Source organism: Cygnus atratus, chromosome 27 (genome assembly GCF_013377495.2).
Source record: "Cygnus atratus isolate AKBS03 ecotype Queensland, Australia chromosome 27, CAtr_DNAZoo_HiC_assembly, whole genome shotgun sequence".
Taxonomy (NCBI): Eukaryota; Metazoa; Chordata; class Aves; order Anseriformes; family Anatidae; genus Cygnus; species Cygnus atratus.
In genome coordinates this window covers 3,203,477-3,219,185 of record NC_066388.1, presented here as the reverse complement: position 1 = coordinate 3,219,185, position 15,709 = coordinate 3,203,477, and the positions used below count along the sequence as shown (strand labels likewise).

The 15,709-nt window shown below is 47.7% G+C and overlaps 1 protein-coding gene across 1 annotated transcript in view; it reads right to left on the bottom strand.

The window, feature by feature from the left end:
* Positions 1-15,709, bottom strand: part of DPYSL2 (dihydropyrimidinase like 2) — a 44,020-nt gene that overhangs the window by 15,310 nt on the left and 13,001 nt on the right. Inside the window, exons 4-7 of the mRNA XM_035562814.2 lie at positions 5,812-5,976; positions 4,628-4,689; positions 3,417-3,497; positions 2,459-2,527 (exon numbers count right to left, since the gene is read on the bottom strand). Coding sequence (XP_035418707.1) covers positions 2,459-2,527; positions 3,417-3,497; positions 4,628-4,689; positions 5,812-5,976 — 377 coding nt within the window. The remainder of the gene's footprint in view (positions 1-2,458; positions 2,528-3,416; positions 3,498-4,627; positions 4,690-5,811; positions 5,977-15,709) is intronic.

Sequence of the window (15,709 nt, the reverse complement as noted above, 5' to 3'; positions counted from 1 at the left end):
CAAACACACGTGGCCAGACACTGCACGCTTCACTTGGACACGCATCTTGCTGAATTCAGTGGGAGTTTTGATTTAATCAACATTTTGGTTCTGTTCAACACGGCCCTGACCCAGAGCTCTGCAGAGGCAGCGGGAACAACTCCTGCTGCTGTGCTGTAGGGGAAGGTCTGAATTAAGTGGATCTTTAGTAAGATGACAACCACCATGAAGTCCTTAGGATGGGCTTTACACGCCGTAAGGGGCCGTGTGAAAAGCCAATTTAGTATTTAACAACACTCCAGAGGAACAGCAAGAAACATCGACTCCTCCTGAATTTAAGAGGAATTGTGGAGCTGCTGCCGCCCTCAGAATCTGGCCTTTGTCATCAGCCAGCTTAAACAGAACTGCGTGTTTTTAAAAACACAACGTTACTCCTGCGTCGGGGAAAAGGAGGGGAGGGAACCAGATGACATCGTTTCCTGCTCTGTTTCCTATGACTTTAAAGGAGGAGAATTTGGACCAAGTGCTTCCACTCCGGGCAGACAGCACAGCTGAGTTCAGCTGCACCGAGGCTGCCCGGCGACACTGGAGGAGGCTCCCCTGATCCTCACCACGTGTCCTCAGGCAGCCCTGCTACGTCCATGGTGAAAGAACACATTTCTGCCCAGCGCAGGAGACAGATGGAACAAACAAACAAAGCCAGGGAACCGCACAGTTCGCTCTTTAAAGCTCCTGCTCCGCTAATGACGATCTTTGAAGTAGCCAGACAAGGCTCGGCTAATTTGACAGCCAGACCCTTTAAGACAAGGAGCAGCTTTTCTTTGAAGTCCACAAAAGTTTAGGGGTGCTCCACAGATGAGCCCCGAGTGTCTAAGTGGCATCTGTTCCTGCTCTCCTGCTGCATGCCGAAATGTCTGACAATAAAAACGCGGGGGTAGGTGGGGGCAAGGCTCAGTGCGAGTGTTCGCTTGCAACTTCCAGGAAGCAAAAACTCCCAGCTCCTGCAGCCAAACACAACTTCTGTGAGGATGCGCATACTGCCCAAGCCGAGCAGTTTTTTTTCTTTCTGCCTGCAGCAACAGAATGATTTATACTCCTACTGAAATGTCTCTGGATGCTGCTTGTCTGAATCAAGGGGAGGAAACGGAGAGGGAGCATGAAGGGCATGTGCGAATGATCTCACACGCTCAGCTTCCAGCAGGACCACATCTGGCAGTCAGCACAGCCCCGGTATCTCAGAGGAACAAAAATAATTTCTTGTACATAATGGATGGACTTCACAAACTCGTGGTGCCATGGTGAGATGTCTAGCTCAAAGATACTAAAAGACAAGATACAAAGAACACAGTGGGAACCAATCTGAAAGTTTTGAGCTTGTTCTTACTCGCAGGGTTCTTTTTAAGGGCTCAGGAGTAAGATAAATGGGATAGGGGCACTTGACCCTAAAGAAATCAATGGAAAGGATGGAGATTAGGTATACTGAAGTAACAGCCTAGGAGCTGAGAATTAGCTCCCCTCTCTGGTACATATCTTCTGTGCCTTCAGCAAATCATGTAGTCCTTTGGTGTTCAAAATTCACCAACTGTAAATGTTCATCAAATGACCAAATACAATAGAAGGTACACAAGCACCTAAAACAGAATGTCAGGATTTGGACATATACAAAAAATCTTCCACTGATTCAGAGGAAACCTTGATAAGATAAGGACTAAGAGAGAAACCCAAGAAATGAAATCTAGGAAATAAAGCAGCAGAATCCCGCCTACATAAATGCAAATTCTGAAGTCTTTACTCATGCAAAACACTTACTACAAGTGATGGAAACTACAAGAACTTTACGGTCTAGCTCTGTAAAGACCAACAGCATCAGAACATGAAATTCTTCAGGGACCCCATCTGAGAGCGTTCAGTTTAGCAGCTGAATCAAGGAATTGGGGATTCGGGCAGACTGGGGTCTTCCTGCTGCCATGTCTGCACACAGGGGACCTAGCACAACATTTTCTACACCCCCTACCGTACAAGTCCAGTTTGAGCTATCAAAGGGCTGAACTGAAGATGTGCTAAGTACAACAGCTCTCTCTGTTTCGAGGACTCATGGGCTCTGTGAGTCAAATTCATCTCTTTATTTTAGGTATCTGATGTGCAAGCAAAGATACACCCTCTCCAACAACCAGCAGAAAGAGATGTCCATCTCCAGAGGGTAAATGAAATCTTGGGGTGGAAAAATTACCTCCTGAATGTGTCCCTCTCTCCAGCAGAGAAGCTGAGAGGGCTCCTCAATTACTCAGAAGTACCCGTAGAGGTTACGTCTCTAGAATGGAGTAAGTTACTACTCAGTCCCTAGAAGTGTCCCCATGCAGCAATGCTGTTTATAGCCAGGATGAAATCCTGTTTCTGAACAAATTCATCCCAGTAGGAACAACCTGGTGGCAATGCAGGAATGATATAAACTGGGGAGTAAATGTGAAGGCATTCTCACCTCTTCAGGTCTGCTCAACACATGCCCTTCAGGGCCTGTGATTCCCAGTTCCAGGATCCTTTGCTGCTCCTAAGGCAGAGAGAAAAAAGAGCAGAAGAAAAGATTTAAAGCAGCGTGTATTTTTCTTGCAGCAAACACAGCTGTTTGTAAGAGGTACAAGTGAGATCCTAGGCATCTGCGCTCGCTGATGGTCACATGGGGCTTTACATAAGGGCCTTAAAGCCAGAGTTCTGTCCAACTTCCACTGTTGAGAATAACCAGAGCTCTACAAAACCCTTGCTGATTTGTTCACAGGAGGTCAGGGAAGCCTTTTATTTTGATTTGTTTCACATTGGGTTCATAGCCCCTCAACTTTCACTCCTCATTTGTGTCTATAAAATAATCTCTAAGATGTGGAAAAACAGTATCTCCTGAAAAGATCATCGTGCGACTACAGGCAACTGGGCTCAAAGACTCAGGTGGTCTTTTCACCAGCCAGGCAATGAAGAAATCCTTTGCAACACCAAGTTGTGCACACTTGAGGCATAATGTACAAAATGATCTGGAGATCGGATTAAATCCAAATACATTATTAACGTTTCTCCTTCATTGCTGTTTAACGGATCCCAAACTCAGCATCCCAGGTATTGTAAGAAGTTATTTTCCTTCCCACTCCCCTTGCTTTAAGTTATTGCAGAACATTTTTCTGCACGCAGTGGCAGTCACACCCTGGCAGAGACTTTCAGTTACAGACAGAAAGACAGAGAGGGCTGATACCCACCACAGGCCGAGAGCTGCCACAAAAACCTGAATTACTACCGACAGTGAAGAGGATGACATTTGATGCACTGCTCTGCTTGCATCCTTGACACTGCTATGCTGTGCTTTTAAATGTCTCGGAGATTTTCTGTTTGCAAAAAGTGTTTAAACCCCTCCCAGCATTTTGAAGTTAACAATCCACAGAATAAACACGACATACCTCAGCAATGATGTCACCATTCTCAGCATGCACTTGAGCTGTCGCGCCAATATCCCGAATTACGCTCAGGACCTCGTATATCTGGAAGACAGAAAATACACATCACAATATACACCTAGGGCACATTCAGGTCTCTATACCCATATATCTGATCTCCTTTAGCATATAGAATTGTGCAGAATAGAAAAGAAAAAGGGAAGCATTAAGAAAAACAAGATGTTGTTTTCTGGATGCATTTTGATCCATTTCCCACCCTACAACTAGATTTCCCCGTCTTTATGGTCAGACGCCATTGATATAGCAAGAAGCACTATTCAAAATAGGATTTGTTTTTTTCTAGCACACACACTGGAGAAAGAAACAGCAATTGCACAGGAGTGATTTTAAAGAGCTCACAGCGTTTTACTTGTTTCAAGCCTTTATTTACCGGTGCCCAGCATGGAAAAAACCCTTGTGCCTGATTTTTATGAAGAACCTGTGCCCACCCCGCTCACTGCTGGGACAGGCACTGTGATTTCCCACTCCAACAACCAGCTTGAGAGGGCTCAGGTTGACAAACCCACAACTGATGCCTGCTCAGTCAATGGTCGCTCATTAAAATGCCTACCAGAGTCATTAGAGATAACTGCCATACACCACTGCCTCCCACACCGCTCCAAATGGCTCCCAGGCATTCCTCTCCTCCCACCACATTTAGAAACATAAACTACCCATCTAAACAATTAAATGTGCTCAGATGTAGCCACTAGAGGAGCAAACAGGAGGGCAATTCCTTTTTAAGGTCCCAGTGATTCTAAGGCTAAAGCCAGAACCCCCTCTTTCTGGACCAGGCTCAGTTTCAGCTTACAAACACAAGGACAATTTATGCCAGAGATCTCTGGCTTGCCCTATGTCAAGGCATAAAGCAGCAATTTATCAAACTGCCATTGCTTCCACACTAAAGGAGCTGGAATAAAACCTTAGTTCCCTCCAAGTGAGAGTTTTACCATTACTCTCCCTCGCCAAGACTTTCAGGGATTTTTTGTTTCTTGTTTAAAAGAGTTCTTGGAGGCAGAGCTCTGGATACTGTTACAAACCTTCGGTACTGTTACACATGCAAAGATTGAAACCAGAAGAGAATGTCAGATCCAAATAGGCTGAATGTAAACCCTTCTATGTGACTAATGCACAGCTTTCGGTGACAGAAGGATGTGAACGTTAAGCCTTCCTACCTGAGAATCAGTTAGCTGAAAGCGATCTTTGAAAGCCATGTAAACCAAAAAGGAATTCACACCTGGTAGAAAGAGAGCAAAGGAATTATCTTTGACATACAAATTGCAGGCACACACAAGGCTACGGAACACACCATTTCCCACAGAAAGGAGACATTCCCTCAATCAGCCTCCCGGCAAGCAGTAATGATAGGTAGACAAATAAATTACTTTAATCTGCTGTGAAATGTATACGCATATGTGCACATGGCTAGATGCACACACTGCTAACGAATCGCAGCGTAAAGGCAGGACCTCCCCAGCCAGCTGGCATTTATTAACGCAACCGATGGGAACGGTGCAGCTCGCACTGCAGCCGTGGGGACAGCTAAACCCCTAGGCTGCCACTTAACACTGAAATCAGAATAATTCTGTGGATTCAGCACTGTGGGAGGCTGACTAAAAAAAAAAATAAGCAAAAATGCCTTGCACACAAAAGCAGAGACGGGGCATGTCTGTCTGATCTCCCACTCCCTCCTGCACCACGTTTGTACTGACCACGACACAGGGAGTTCTCACAAGTCAGCTTTCCCTCTCCTGCCTTCTGTAGCACATGAACCCGTAAAAGCTCTTACCCGGCACTTATGGGAAAACGCTCATTAGGATGTAAAAGGTTGGTTGGTTTTTTTTTAAGCTACAAACAGGATGGAAAATTACTCTAGCCTAAGGATGAAACGTCAAGGAAATTAAAGAGGGGAAAAACCTATGAGGTCATTTTATTAAGCTCTTCTCCACCGTTAGTGACCGGCACTGGCTTGTTCTTTCTGGGCCTGATTCTTCTCCTATTTACAGCAGTTTAATGTCTGAAGCTATCACCTCCCTGCACTGATGAAAATCGAGCCCTCCATGTCAAGTCCTAGCTGGCAGGTCTCCACGGGACAAAGGGGCTTCCCTGCATGGCAGCAGCATGAGATTCACCTCTGTAAATCAATGCTCCTCCATCTAACGCACTGCATCCCCCACAGCCTTCTGAAGTCGACCGTCCAAACTTTAACAGAAGCCAGAGTGGGACAAAATAATGACGGGCCCAAAACAGCTTTATTGGGAGGTACGAATAAAATACCTCTGAAAGATCTAGTACCGAAAAATAAGGGAGCCAACCCTAAAAAATGAGGAGGGGAAAGGCCTTCTCTAACCAAACTTACCATGATCTTTAACCAGAGCTTCCATCTCCTCCTGGACGCCTTTATGCCACTCGGTGATATCCACATGCAGAGAGTAGTCACAGCAGGACTTGCTGTCTGCCCATTCTCGCCACTGGTCAAACGCAGTCAGCAAACTGGTCCCTGGCTCCGGAACCACATGGTCGACTGGGAAAGACAACAGAAGCATTGGTCAGGCTGGCTCGGGATCTTTCTGGGGTGTTTAAGGCTGAAAACATGCTTTGCAGGAGCTGCTACAAAAAAAAAAGAGATATCCCTTTCACCTTAAAATAGTTTGAAAGACCTGCTTCTGGATGCCAAAGCCCCACATCTGAGATCGCAGCGAGGAAGCCGACCACAAAGCAGGAGCTGAAGGGCACAGTTCCATCCACAGCTTGTTAAACTACAATTGTTTCTAAATGAAGCAAATGAAATTCCTAAGGCAGCAAACACAAACCACTGCCGAGAGCTCCATAAACACCCTCCCCTCCTACCTAGCAGGGTGACAAATAAACAATGACCCGGGCAAGATCCCCCGTGAGGATCCACCAGCAACTTTCAGTGCTCAGCGCCTCGTATCCAAGCAGTGCCTTTGCCTGTGCCTCTGCAGATGCTACAAAAGGTACCCAGAGTGCCAAGACACGTTGCTGCTGGCCATATAGAGTGGCCACCAATCCTCTGTCATTTTGTGCTACACATCCCAAACAAAAGACAGCGAGGACTACAAGGAGCAGGACCAACAGACGCCGCCCGACAAGAAGATGGTCCTGCTTACCCCTGGCATCTTTCCAGGCCTATCCTCATTTTAGCCTAACTCGTCAGTCTAGCAGCAACGGGGTTCATGAGCAGCTAAAGAATACCGCCACCAGCACTACAGATGCAGAACATCAAGTGGTAACGAGATTTGTACCTGTAGCTTTGTTGTTCACCTCAATAATTTGAGCAATATTCAAATTGTTTGAATGCATGGGATCTCCGAGATCTTCACTAGCCATGGTGAAATAAAAGAATTGAGCCAGCATCTGAGGCACAGAACGTCTGCTGGGAGAGCAGGGAACGTCTGCAAGACTTCACGGGTCACTGGGCAGACACTGTCAGGGAGGAGAGCCCTGGAGCCCTGGCTTAAATTTTACATCAAATCACCCCCCAAAAAAAAAAAAAAAAAAAAAGGCTTCAATTTTTGACAGAGAAATTCAAGCCATTTGTTTTTAACTTCACTGGTAAGTACCGGGCTGCCACCAGCTCAGCAGTTAGCTTTACATCTCCACGAGGATAAGGGACAGAGTCCTCGAGCCCTACTCACTTTCCAAGCTTTGTGTCTCCCCCTACGCAGACGTGTCGGCCGAGATTTACTGGTTTTGCACCACCACAAGAAATGGATTTGCACCGGGAGCTCTCAGCCTGCTGCAAAAGCAGTCCTGCTCTCTTGAAATACCCACGGGCTTCAGCCACCCGGGTCAGTAACAGCATCTCGGGTGTCTGAGATGTGCAGAAACCGTACCAAGGGAAGAGGATTACCCAAACCAACCGTCCATCCTGCAGAGCTCTACCCTCTGCCTTTTGCAGAGGCAGCTACATGACACAGCAAACGGCAGCTAAAATGTTTGCTTTCTTCCAAAAGGCTTGTGTTTGCCCCTCAAAGCATCACGTTAGTCTGTAAAGGGAAAGATGGGATGTGCAGTTCTTTGCAATGTATCATCCACGCAGCTTTAATCAGCGGTGGCTGAAGGGTTAAGGAGTAGGAGGCCTTTGTCTGCCCGCTCAGAGCAGCATCCTGCTCCTTAAAGAAATCTATGCCACGAGCGAAAGCTCTGAAATCTGCCTGGTGGCTGCCACCAGAGCAAGGATGCGGTTTTCACCACCCTCGGGAAAAGCAAGCAGAATTCCACCAGCCGATAAACGGTCCTGTTTGCAAAAAAAATCATCCCCTTCCTCCTCCATGAGCTGTAACGGTCAGGAACCTTCCGCTGACTTCCAGGCTGAATTGTTTCTTGGCCAGGACGCAGCCCATTGTCACCCTGCCAAAGTTAATCTTTAGCTTACACAGTACGAACAACAAGAAGAATAACATTCTCGCCGTGTTACCAAAGGGACACGGAGAAAACCCAGGTTTTCAGGAATGGCCTTAACACAAGAGCTGTCTTCCTCGCTATTTAAGAAGCCCCCAAATCCCCTTTAATCTCTATCACACCACGGTAATAAATCCATCTCCGTTTAGGGAGAATTAGGGAATTCTGCCTGGAGACACCGAGGGGTTAAGGAGCCCCAGGAATGACTGCGGTGTCTGGGATCAGAGCTCTCTCACCCCCCCCATTTCATGCGCTGCCCAAGGATGACTAATGGGAGTTTGTGGGAGTGGGAGAGGGGTAAGGGAGCTCTATCAGATCTCTGACAAAGTCAACCCACAGCTGGTTATAATAAGGATAAGGATGGAGGTAGTGGTGCATATGTGCGTGAAAGCCGGCTCTGGGGATTAGGAATATCTCATATGGAAGCTGTGCTGCCGACACAGCTCATCGCAGCTCCCTCGAGCTCCCCGAGAGCCAAATCGCCCATCAGCCCCGTCCAAACAGGACACGGCAGCTCTCTGCCAGGCAAACATTACTAACCGACCCCTTCATCACATCCATGCGGGAGGACTCAGCAAGAAGGCGGCCCGAACGTGCACCCCCAGCCTTCAAAAACGTGGCATTTCACTGATCCAGAGAGAGCCGGGGCAGCAGCGCCGGGGCAGAGCAAACCAGGGGTGCCCGGAGCCGGAGGGAAGCTGGGCTGCTGCAGGCAAGGCAGCAGAAGCAGCTGATGCTGAGCACCTCCACATTTCTCATGTCCTGTAAGCCCAAAATATCAGTCCAGAGGTAACCCAGACGTGTGTAATGCCTCCTCTGTGTTACCACCGCTTGTCAGAATGGAAGGGGTCAGCAACACCGCAAGAGCATGGCCTACATCCCTACCTGCTAGGGCTCATGAAAGGGGTGGGCTTTTCATCTATTATATTTTAGTGAACACGTAATAGCCACAGCCCAAATAAGCAAGAGTGAGGCTCGATCCTGTAAAGGACAAGAGTCAAGCCTGATTCTTGGCCTGCTGTTAAAACAACCGAGCGTTGTAACTCCTTCTGCTCGGTGCTAGGGGTAGGAATCGCCCACACGCAGCTCAGAGGAAGTTCTCCTTCCAGCCCTCAGGCAGAGCTCAAGAGCTCGGAGTAAAACAAAAAGCTTTTTCTTTATGTCCCCGTGCTTCAGAGCGCGACAAAGCAGCTGATGAGAGCTCCATCCGCTAGGTTCCCACAGCCCAAGGCTCCCAAGATGACCCCTGGGCATCATCTGCCACAGGACCGTGGACACGAGGTCTTCTGCGAGCCTCCGGAGCACGCAGCGGTCCCAGCCGTGCACATTACCCTAGAGGTTTCCCACGTGAAAAGCAGCCGCGCTATCCTGACCTCACTGATCCGCCTCCTCCCTAGGGAAGCCCACGGCTTACTGCCCCGCGTTGCGTTCCTTCCTCTCCCAAACCAAAGCGCTCGGCTCCTGCAGCAGATGGAGCGGCCTCAGCCCTGCGGGACGCGCTCGAGACAAACCGGGGCAAGGCAGACTGTTGTCACCCCTCCGCTCTCCAGCCCACCACAGCCTTGATCTCGTCTTGCTTCCAAGCCCAGATGTTTTCTTCCTGTTGTTGATTATCGTTGTGCAAATGATGTCAGCTGCTGAGGTCTGAAAAGGAAGTTGCCAACTCATTTTAAGCTCAAAGCTTGCTCCAAAAAAAGAAACAAAAGGAAGAAAAAAGCAGAAAAGGAAAAGATCATTTAAGTATCACTTCATCAATGTTGAAACCTTCAAAGGAGGAATTAAATAGCTGTGGTCCCTGTAGCAGCTCCCTGAATCTCACTGAATTTCGGGCTTAATCCTAATGTTTCTTTATTTAAAATACGCTCTCAGCAAGCTAAAAGGCAAAGCTGAGGTTAGGATTACAGTGGTTTCTCAGCTATGAACAGCAAACATTCACAGATTTATCTTTTAACCTTCTGAGATACAGGATCCAAAATGCAACAGCCTACAGCTTAGAAGGTAGTGAGCTAGTTTCCATCAGGAAAATAACTGCTTTATGGAGAAAGAAAAAAAAGGAGGATGCACTTTACAAATCTAACTTTTCCCTTGGTAAGAAGCTGATGAGATTCCCGAATTACTGGATAGCCTGTTTGTCTTTTTGCCAGCCAAACCAAGAGCTCACCGCCCTGTGGAGAGCAGTAGGATTTGAGCACCTGGGTGCCCATGTGCCAGGATTGTTCCAGCCACCAGCAGCAAGACTTCAGCACCTCGCTGCTGTGCCTGCTTTTGCTCTTCCATCGTCACGTGCAGCTTCACGCTGCTCACAAGGTGCATCTGTACTCACTTCCAAATATTTCAGCTCCCACCAACCCGTCATCCGTGGCTGTTTTCCTGTCTCTCACGACCCTTCACTGCTCCTCGGGCAGATTAAAGAGCTCCAGATTAGAAGCAGACAAAGCCGAGGTGAGACACCGCCACTGACCACGGCTGGCTTATCTGCGTGGCTTTAACAGACCAGGGCTGGCGTTCAGCTACGCCGAAATGCTGCACGTCCTACGAGCCCAAAAGGCTGGATACTGCAGGGAAGGGAGAACCACCGGTCAGGCACTCGGTGCTAAGCGCAAGGGGAAGGCAGAAACTTGGGGGAATTGATTTAAAGGGAACTTTCCCAGCGGAGGGGAAAACAGAGCAGTGCTGGTTTAACATACGCTTGAAAACCTAAGTCGGGTAGAAGTGACAGCATCACTTTCATAAGGCATGAGCATTTGCTACTGATACCACTGGTCAGTGCAGGTATTAAGGGCTGCCTTTAAAAATACCTTTGCTCTTAATTCAGCTGCTGCATCCTCTCGCTGACCCTGAAGCCGTATCAGGCCACCAGCTAGCAGCACAGCACGCTTAAAATGGTGCCGATCTCAGCTTTGCGCAGTGGCTTTATAAAACGTTGCATCATTTCTTGGCTTCCTCCTCCAAACTCCGACACGCTGTGGCTTTTTGGTCCTTAAGAGCTTCTCCAAAGCAGGGGGATGCCTGCAGCTCCTGCCCGGTTTGAGAACGGAGGCAGCCATGCTGCACGGGCACCAGGGATCACACGCAGACCTGCTGGATTTAACCAACAGCCTACAGGATGCTTTGAGACTGAAGCCATAAAACATCCCCTACGAGATCTCTCTGGCACTTAGAAGCTCTCCAAAATGCAGTTTAAGAGCCCTGCCCTGATATTTTTGACCCCTCGCTGCGCTCAGGAGAACTTACTGCTTTTCCAGAGCTCGGTGGGACGGCTGAATTCAGCTCGTAGCCTCGCGCTGCAAACATACCTTTATTTTTTGGACGGCTGTCCTCATGGGTGGGGATTAATGGGTTTTATAGCTTCCTGGTATTGTGGCATGTTCAGTTTTTTTCCTTTTTCCATCCTGCCTCATTTGAGCAGGCCTTGGCTTGCTAACAGCCTCTTCCTGGAGTTTCTATTAATAGTCCTTGCTTCCAGCTCTCCCCTGTAAAGAGGTTTTTTTTTCAACTGGTTTAATTACGTGTCATCTAAAGCACGCATTAAGTTTTTCCTCCATCTTCAGCTAATGAACGCTACTACCAGGAAAGAGAAAAACTATGTGATACGGACAACATAGAAAGGAATTAGGGCCAACTGGCCCAAAAACCTGTGTACGTAATAAAGCCATATATGCAGGGCTCCAGTCACTATTATAAACTGCAGTTTTACACATTATTTCAGGCTCCTACTAGCATTAAATGTGCCTATTGTTTAAGAGGAGTTTATAAGGTGCAAATCCTTGACATTTAAGTTTCTCTGTTAGCAGGCAGATTTCCCCGACCCCAAACTTTAAATAGCAGCTTGATCACTATAAACACATCTGCCTTTTTAATACTACTTAATCTTCACAGCCACTGCATGCGATGAAATCTGGTGCATTTATTGAGTTGTACATTCTGTCACGAGCCATTTTATTGAGAGGTTGTAATTAAATTCAGCCCTGGTGATTGCACGGCTCCGTGCTCAGAAGTCGGGAGCTGCTGCTAGTCTGTGGCTGCAGCGGCGTTCTGCTGGCACTGGTCTGGACCGGGAGAAATGCTACGAAAGTGAGTGGAACAAAACCCACACACGTGAACTGCAAGTCAGGCCCTTGCCTGACCCAAGGAAGCTTCGCAGAAGATTATCCCATAATCAGAGACCTCGCTTCAGCCAAAGACTTCGAACTCGCAGCTCGTAAGATGCCGCAATCCCTTCTGCTGTAGTGAAATAGCATTGGGACCCTTTTAGAGGTCAAGAAACTGAGCTACAGAGAGCTGCCTTGGCCAGTAACAAGGCTATTCCAAAGTCAAACCTCTCCGCAACAGGACTGGGGCTTGAAGCATCAAAACACGGCTCCCAGCTCACCGGCTCCGCATCGATTTAGGCTAGAAAGAGACCTCGCCATTTCTTCTGAGCTCCGAAATTCCAAATCAAGCGACCTAAAAGAGGCACACATCTCCTGTGTTCTCATTTCATAGCCAATTCTCCCTCTAAACCACAGTCTGGGGTGTGTTTTTTGATCTGGGACAAGGAAGGATAGCTGCAAGACAGCTTTTAAGGTTACTGCTTCATGTATTGGACACAGACAAGCTGGTGTACGAGACCACAGGAAAGTAATGAGAATATAAACAAACAATTTTCTTAACATCCTGTGGATACAGCAATCAGATTTCAGCTTTGCATAGCTGGGAGTTTTATCCCCACATTTTTTCCCCCAAGAACAAAACAGATCATCCTGAAGGGCGAGAACTCTGCACCGAATGACATTCACCATGCTAACACAACTGCATGGAGGCCGTTTGCTTGCACATGTCTGCCAAAGTACTAGAGGAAAAGGCAGGCTGAATGACATCACATGTTGCTTTCTGTCAGTTTAGATCCAGTTTATTAGACTCCATGCAGAGAAAATCAGAACCTGGAGCAGCCTCAGAAGAACGGGATGTATCTGCACTGCACTGATTACATTTGCAGACTGCAATGCTCTGTTATTCCCTCACTGATGTCATGCAGATATTTCCCTCGTCTTTTCAGCTGTCTGATGAGATCCAAAATATGATTAATAATTTCATGGTTTTTGGACACAAATTTAAAGAATAGGAAGCTGCATGTCCAAACAATAATTAATAACCCACTTCAGCAGTTGGAATGACCACATATTTAGATCAGATCAAAAAAAGGCTCCGTTTCTTTCCAGCGCAGGTTTCTTGTACATCCAGGCTAGGTTTGTATCTCGGGGGGTCACCATGGTAAAGGAGGAGAGGAGCCAAGTTCCAAAGGGATACTAAAGTGATTACAAGCCTTGCTCTTTCTTTTAGGCACACTGTACACTTAAGCCCATGAAAAAGATGTGCAGGACTTCAAAGACTTCCACAGAAATTGGCCCATGAAGCTTTAGGGGATGGGACTGAGCGAACTGCTGCCTGTAGCCATGGGTTTCAAGGCAAAACACAACTGCAGCAGCATCCAAGGGGCAAAAGTCTAATCAGAAACAAGAGGACAAAAGATCAGGCGCCGTACGCCAGTTCTGTCCCTCTCAGGTCAGTGGAGCTACCCTGCCCGCCAGGCTTTTTCCACCAGCTGGGGAGCTGGAACAATTCTGGCTTTGCATCACTGTCACTAAGACCAGACTTTGGCCTCTCAGCTGCATTTTGCTGCCCGTGGTTGTCTCAGGGGGGCACTGGAGACGAAGAGGAACACAACTGCAGAACCAGAACTTTTGCAATGGAAATTTGTGATGGTTTTGAAAGAGTTTCATGTGTTCAGGACCACAGAGATTTTTATTTTTCTCAAAAATAAATAAATAAAACAACATGCAAAGAGTTCTGATTCTCTACTTTTTCTTTTTTTAAACAGCTTATGAGAGAAATCATGGGAAAAAAAAAAGGTGTTTTGCTTGGTGAACCTGTCCTCCCCCTGTGCATTTGCCATATAAACATCTCCCCTTGCTGGACAAGGACCAGAGCCTTCCCCTGCCCCTAGCTCCAACAAAGTGACATCACGCTTTGAGAAAGAGGTTTTCATCAATCTCCATCCCACCACTTCCACTTCTGGTAAGAATCTAGAAATCTGCTCTCAGTTAAACCGCTCACTTTGATGGCTGTCAAACTATTACAGACGAGAAAGGAAGGTCTGATTGAGGCCCAGATGTCCCTGTGCAGAGGTACAACTGAGCACCTTCTCTAACAAACCTCTCGTAGGCCAGAGATCGAGCAGCACGGTCACACTGCACTCGCCCGTTTTCCAAACACCCCTGGTCTGGCCATCTGCTTGTTTTCTGCCGACTCCGTAAGGTTACCAGTGCCTGTAAAACTGCTGTGGAGACTGCTGCAGTAATAACCTGTAGGAGGCACTGGTGAGATCAGCCCTAAACAGAGGAATTTGGGACACAGCCCCAATAAATACATTTCCTTCCCTCGGGTCTGAAACAGCCCCACCAAGCCTTTGCAGGCAACTCTTACACCCAGCACCTCAACTTCATTTCCTGCCAAGAACAGGAAAGCCGCACTGATCTAGAGCCTGAGCTGCCCCTGGATCCATGCCGCGGGGCAGCTCGGTGTGACTCGTTTCCATACAGCTGCCACGTTCCCCTTTCACGGGGTGTTCGCATTGCAAAGGGTCCAACTGTTTCACCAAGCAGCAGGAGCAAGTGCTGGTCCTGGTACCACGACCAAACTCTGCTTCGCGTAAGAACATCGCACACATCTGGGGTTTTCTCCAGCTACAGCTGTGCTACAGTGGCTTCATAAAACTATTCTAGTTCGTGGAGGATAAAGAGTCTCTGTACATCAGTCTGAAAAGCAGTACGTACCCCATCATAAGCTGACCTCGTCTCTTTGGACACTGGTACCAACCCTGAAAAATCAGATCTGAAAGAAATAAAACTCTGTTGGGAAGAGACAAATCAGTTCCTGTGTGCTGAGCTGGGAAGAATCCCCAGCTGCCATGCACTTCTATGATTTTGAAGCTCTGTAGGGTTACACCACCTCTTGCTGTGCAGTGCTTTGGGAACTTTCCCCCTTCGCACAAAAGCGGCGCTGTGTAATAATACGGGATCATTCTCAAGGAACTCCTTTACCAGCTCACGGTGCCTGTAGGCCGTGCCAGGGATTTCATTCATATGTAAAACACCACCGAGTCCCCCAGCTTCCAAAAATACACACGCTGCACATATGTAAGTGCTTCCAGGAACAAAGCAATCTGGTGAAAATCTGCCCCAGAAGTGGCCAGGAAGGGGAACTTCCAAAAGCACGGCCCTGTTTGATGGGCTTTGCAAATTCACCGTGAGATTTCCCCGTTCACATTTGCATGGTAAAGTCTGGTGGTTCTTCCTATTGCTATGGGGATCCGGGAAGCCAAAAGGGCTCACCTCATCCCCTCCTCCTGCAAGTTTTTTTCCTTTTATTCACATCCTGCCAGCACCAAGAGCTGTGCATCGCGGGCTGCAGGGTCTGCACCTGCACTGATGCCAGCCAGGACAGGGACTCACTGCTAGGTGGCACCCAGCATTGCCACACTAGGTTCACGGTAAAAAATAACCTCTTTGTACTTCTAACGTGTCTAGGCGAACTTGAATTAAAGCTTCTAACCCCTTGGTGACAAAACCACCTCCTGTTATGGACAGCGAGCACGGAGAAATTAAATGTTGTAGCCTTTGTCACAGAGCGAGTGCCAACACTCACTGGGGTGTGTCAAGGGAAGAAAAAAAAAAGTCTCACCAGAAGCCGTAACTCCGAAGTGCCCGTCCCACATTCCTCACAGATGCACAGGGCTGCCATGGGAGTTAGGGTCGTGCAAAGAAGGCGGCACGGCCCCAAGCTGGTAATAA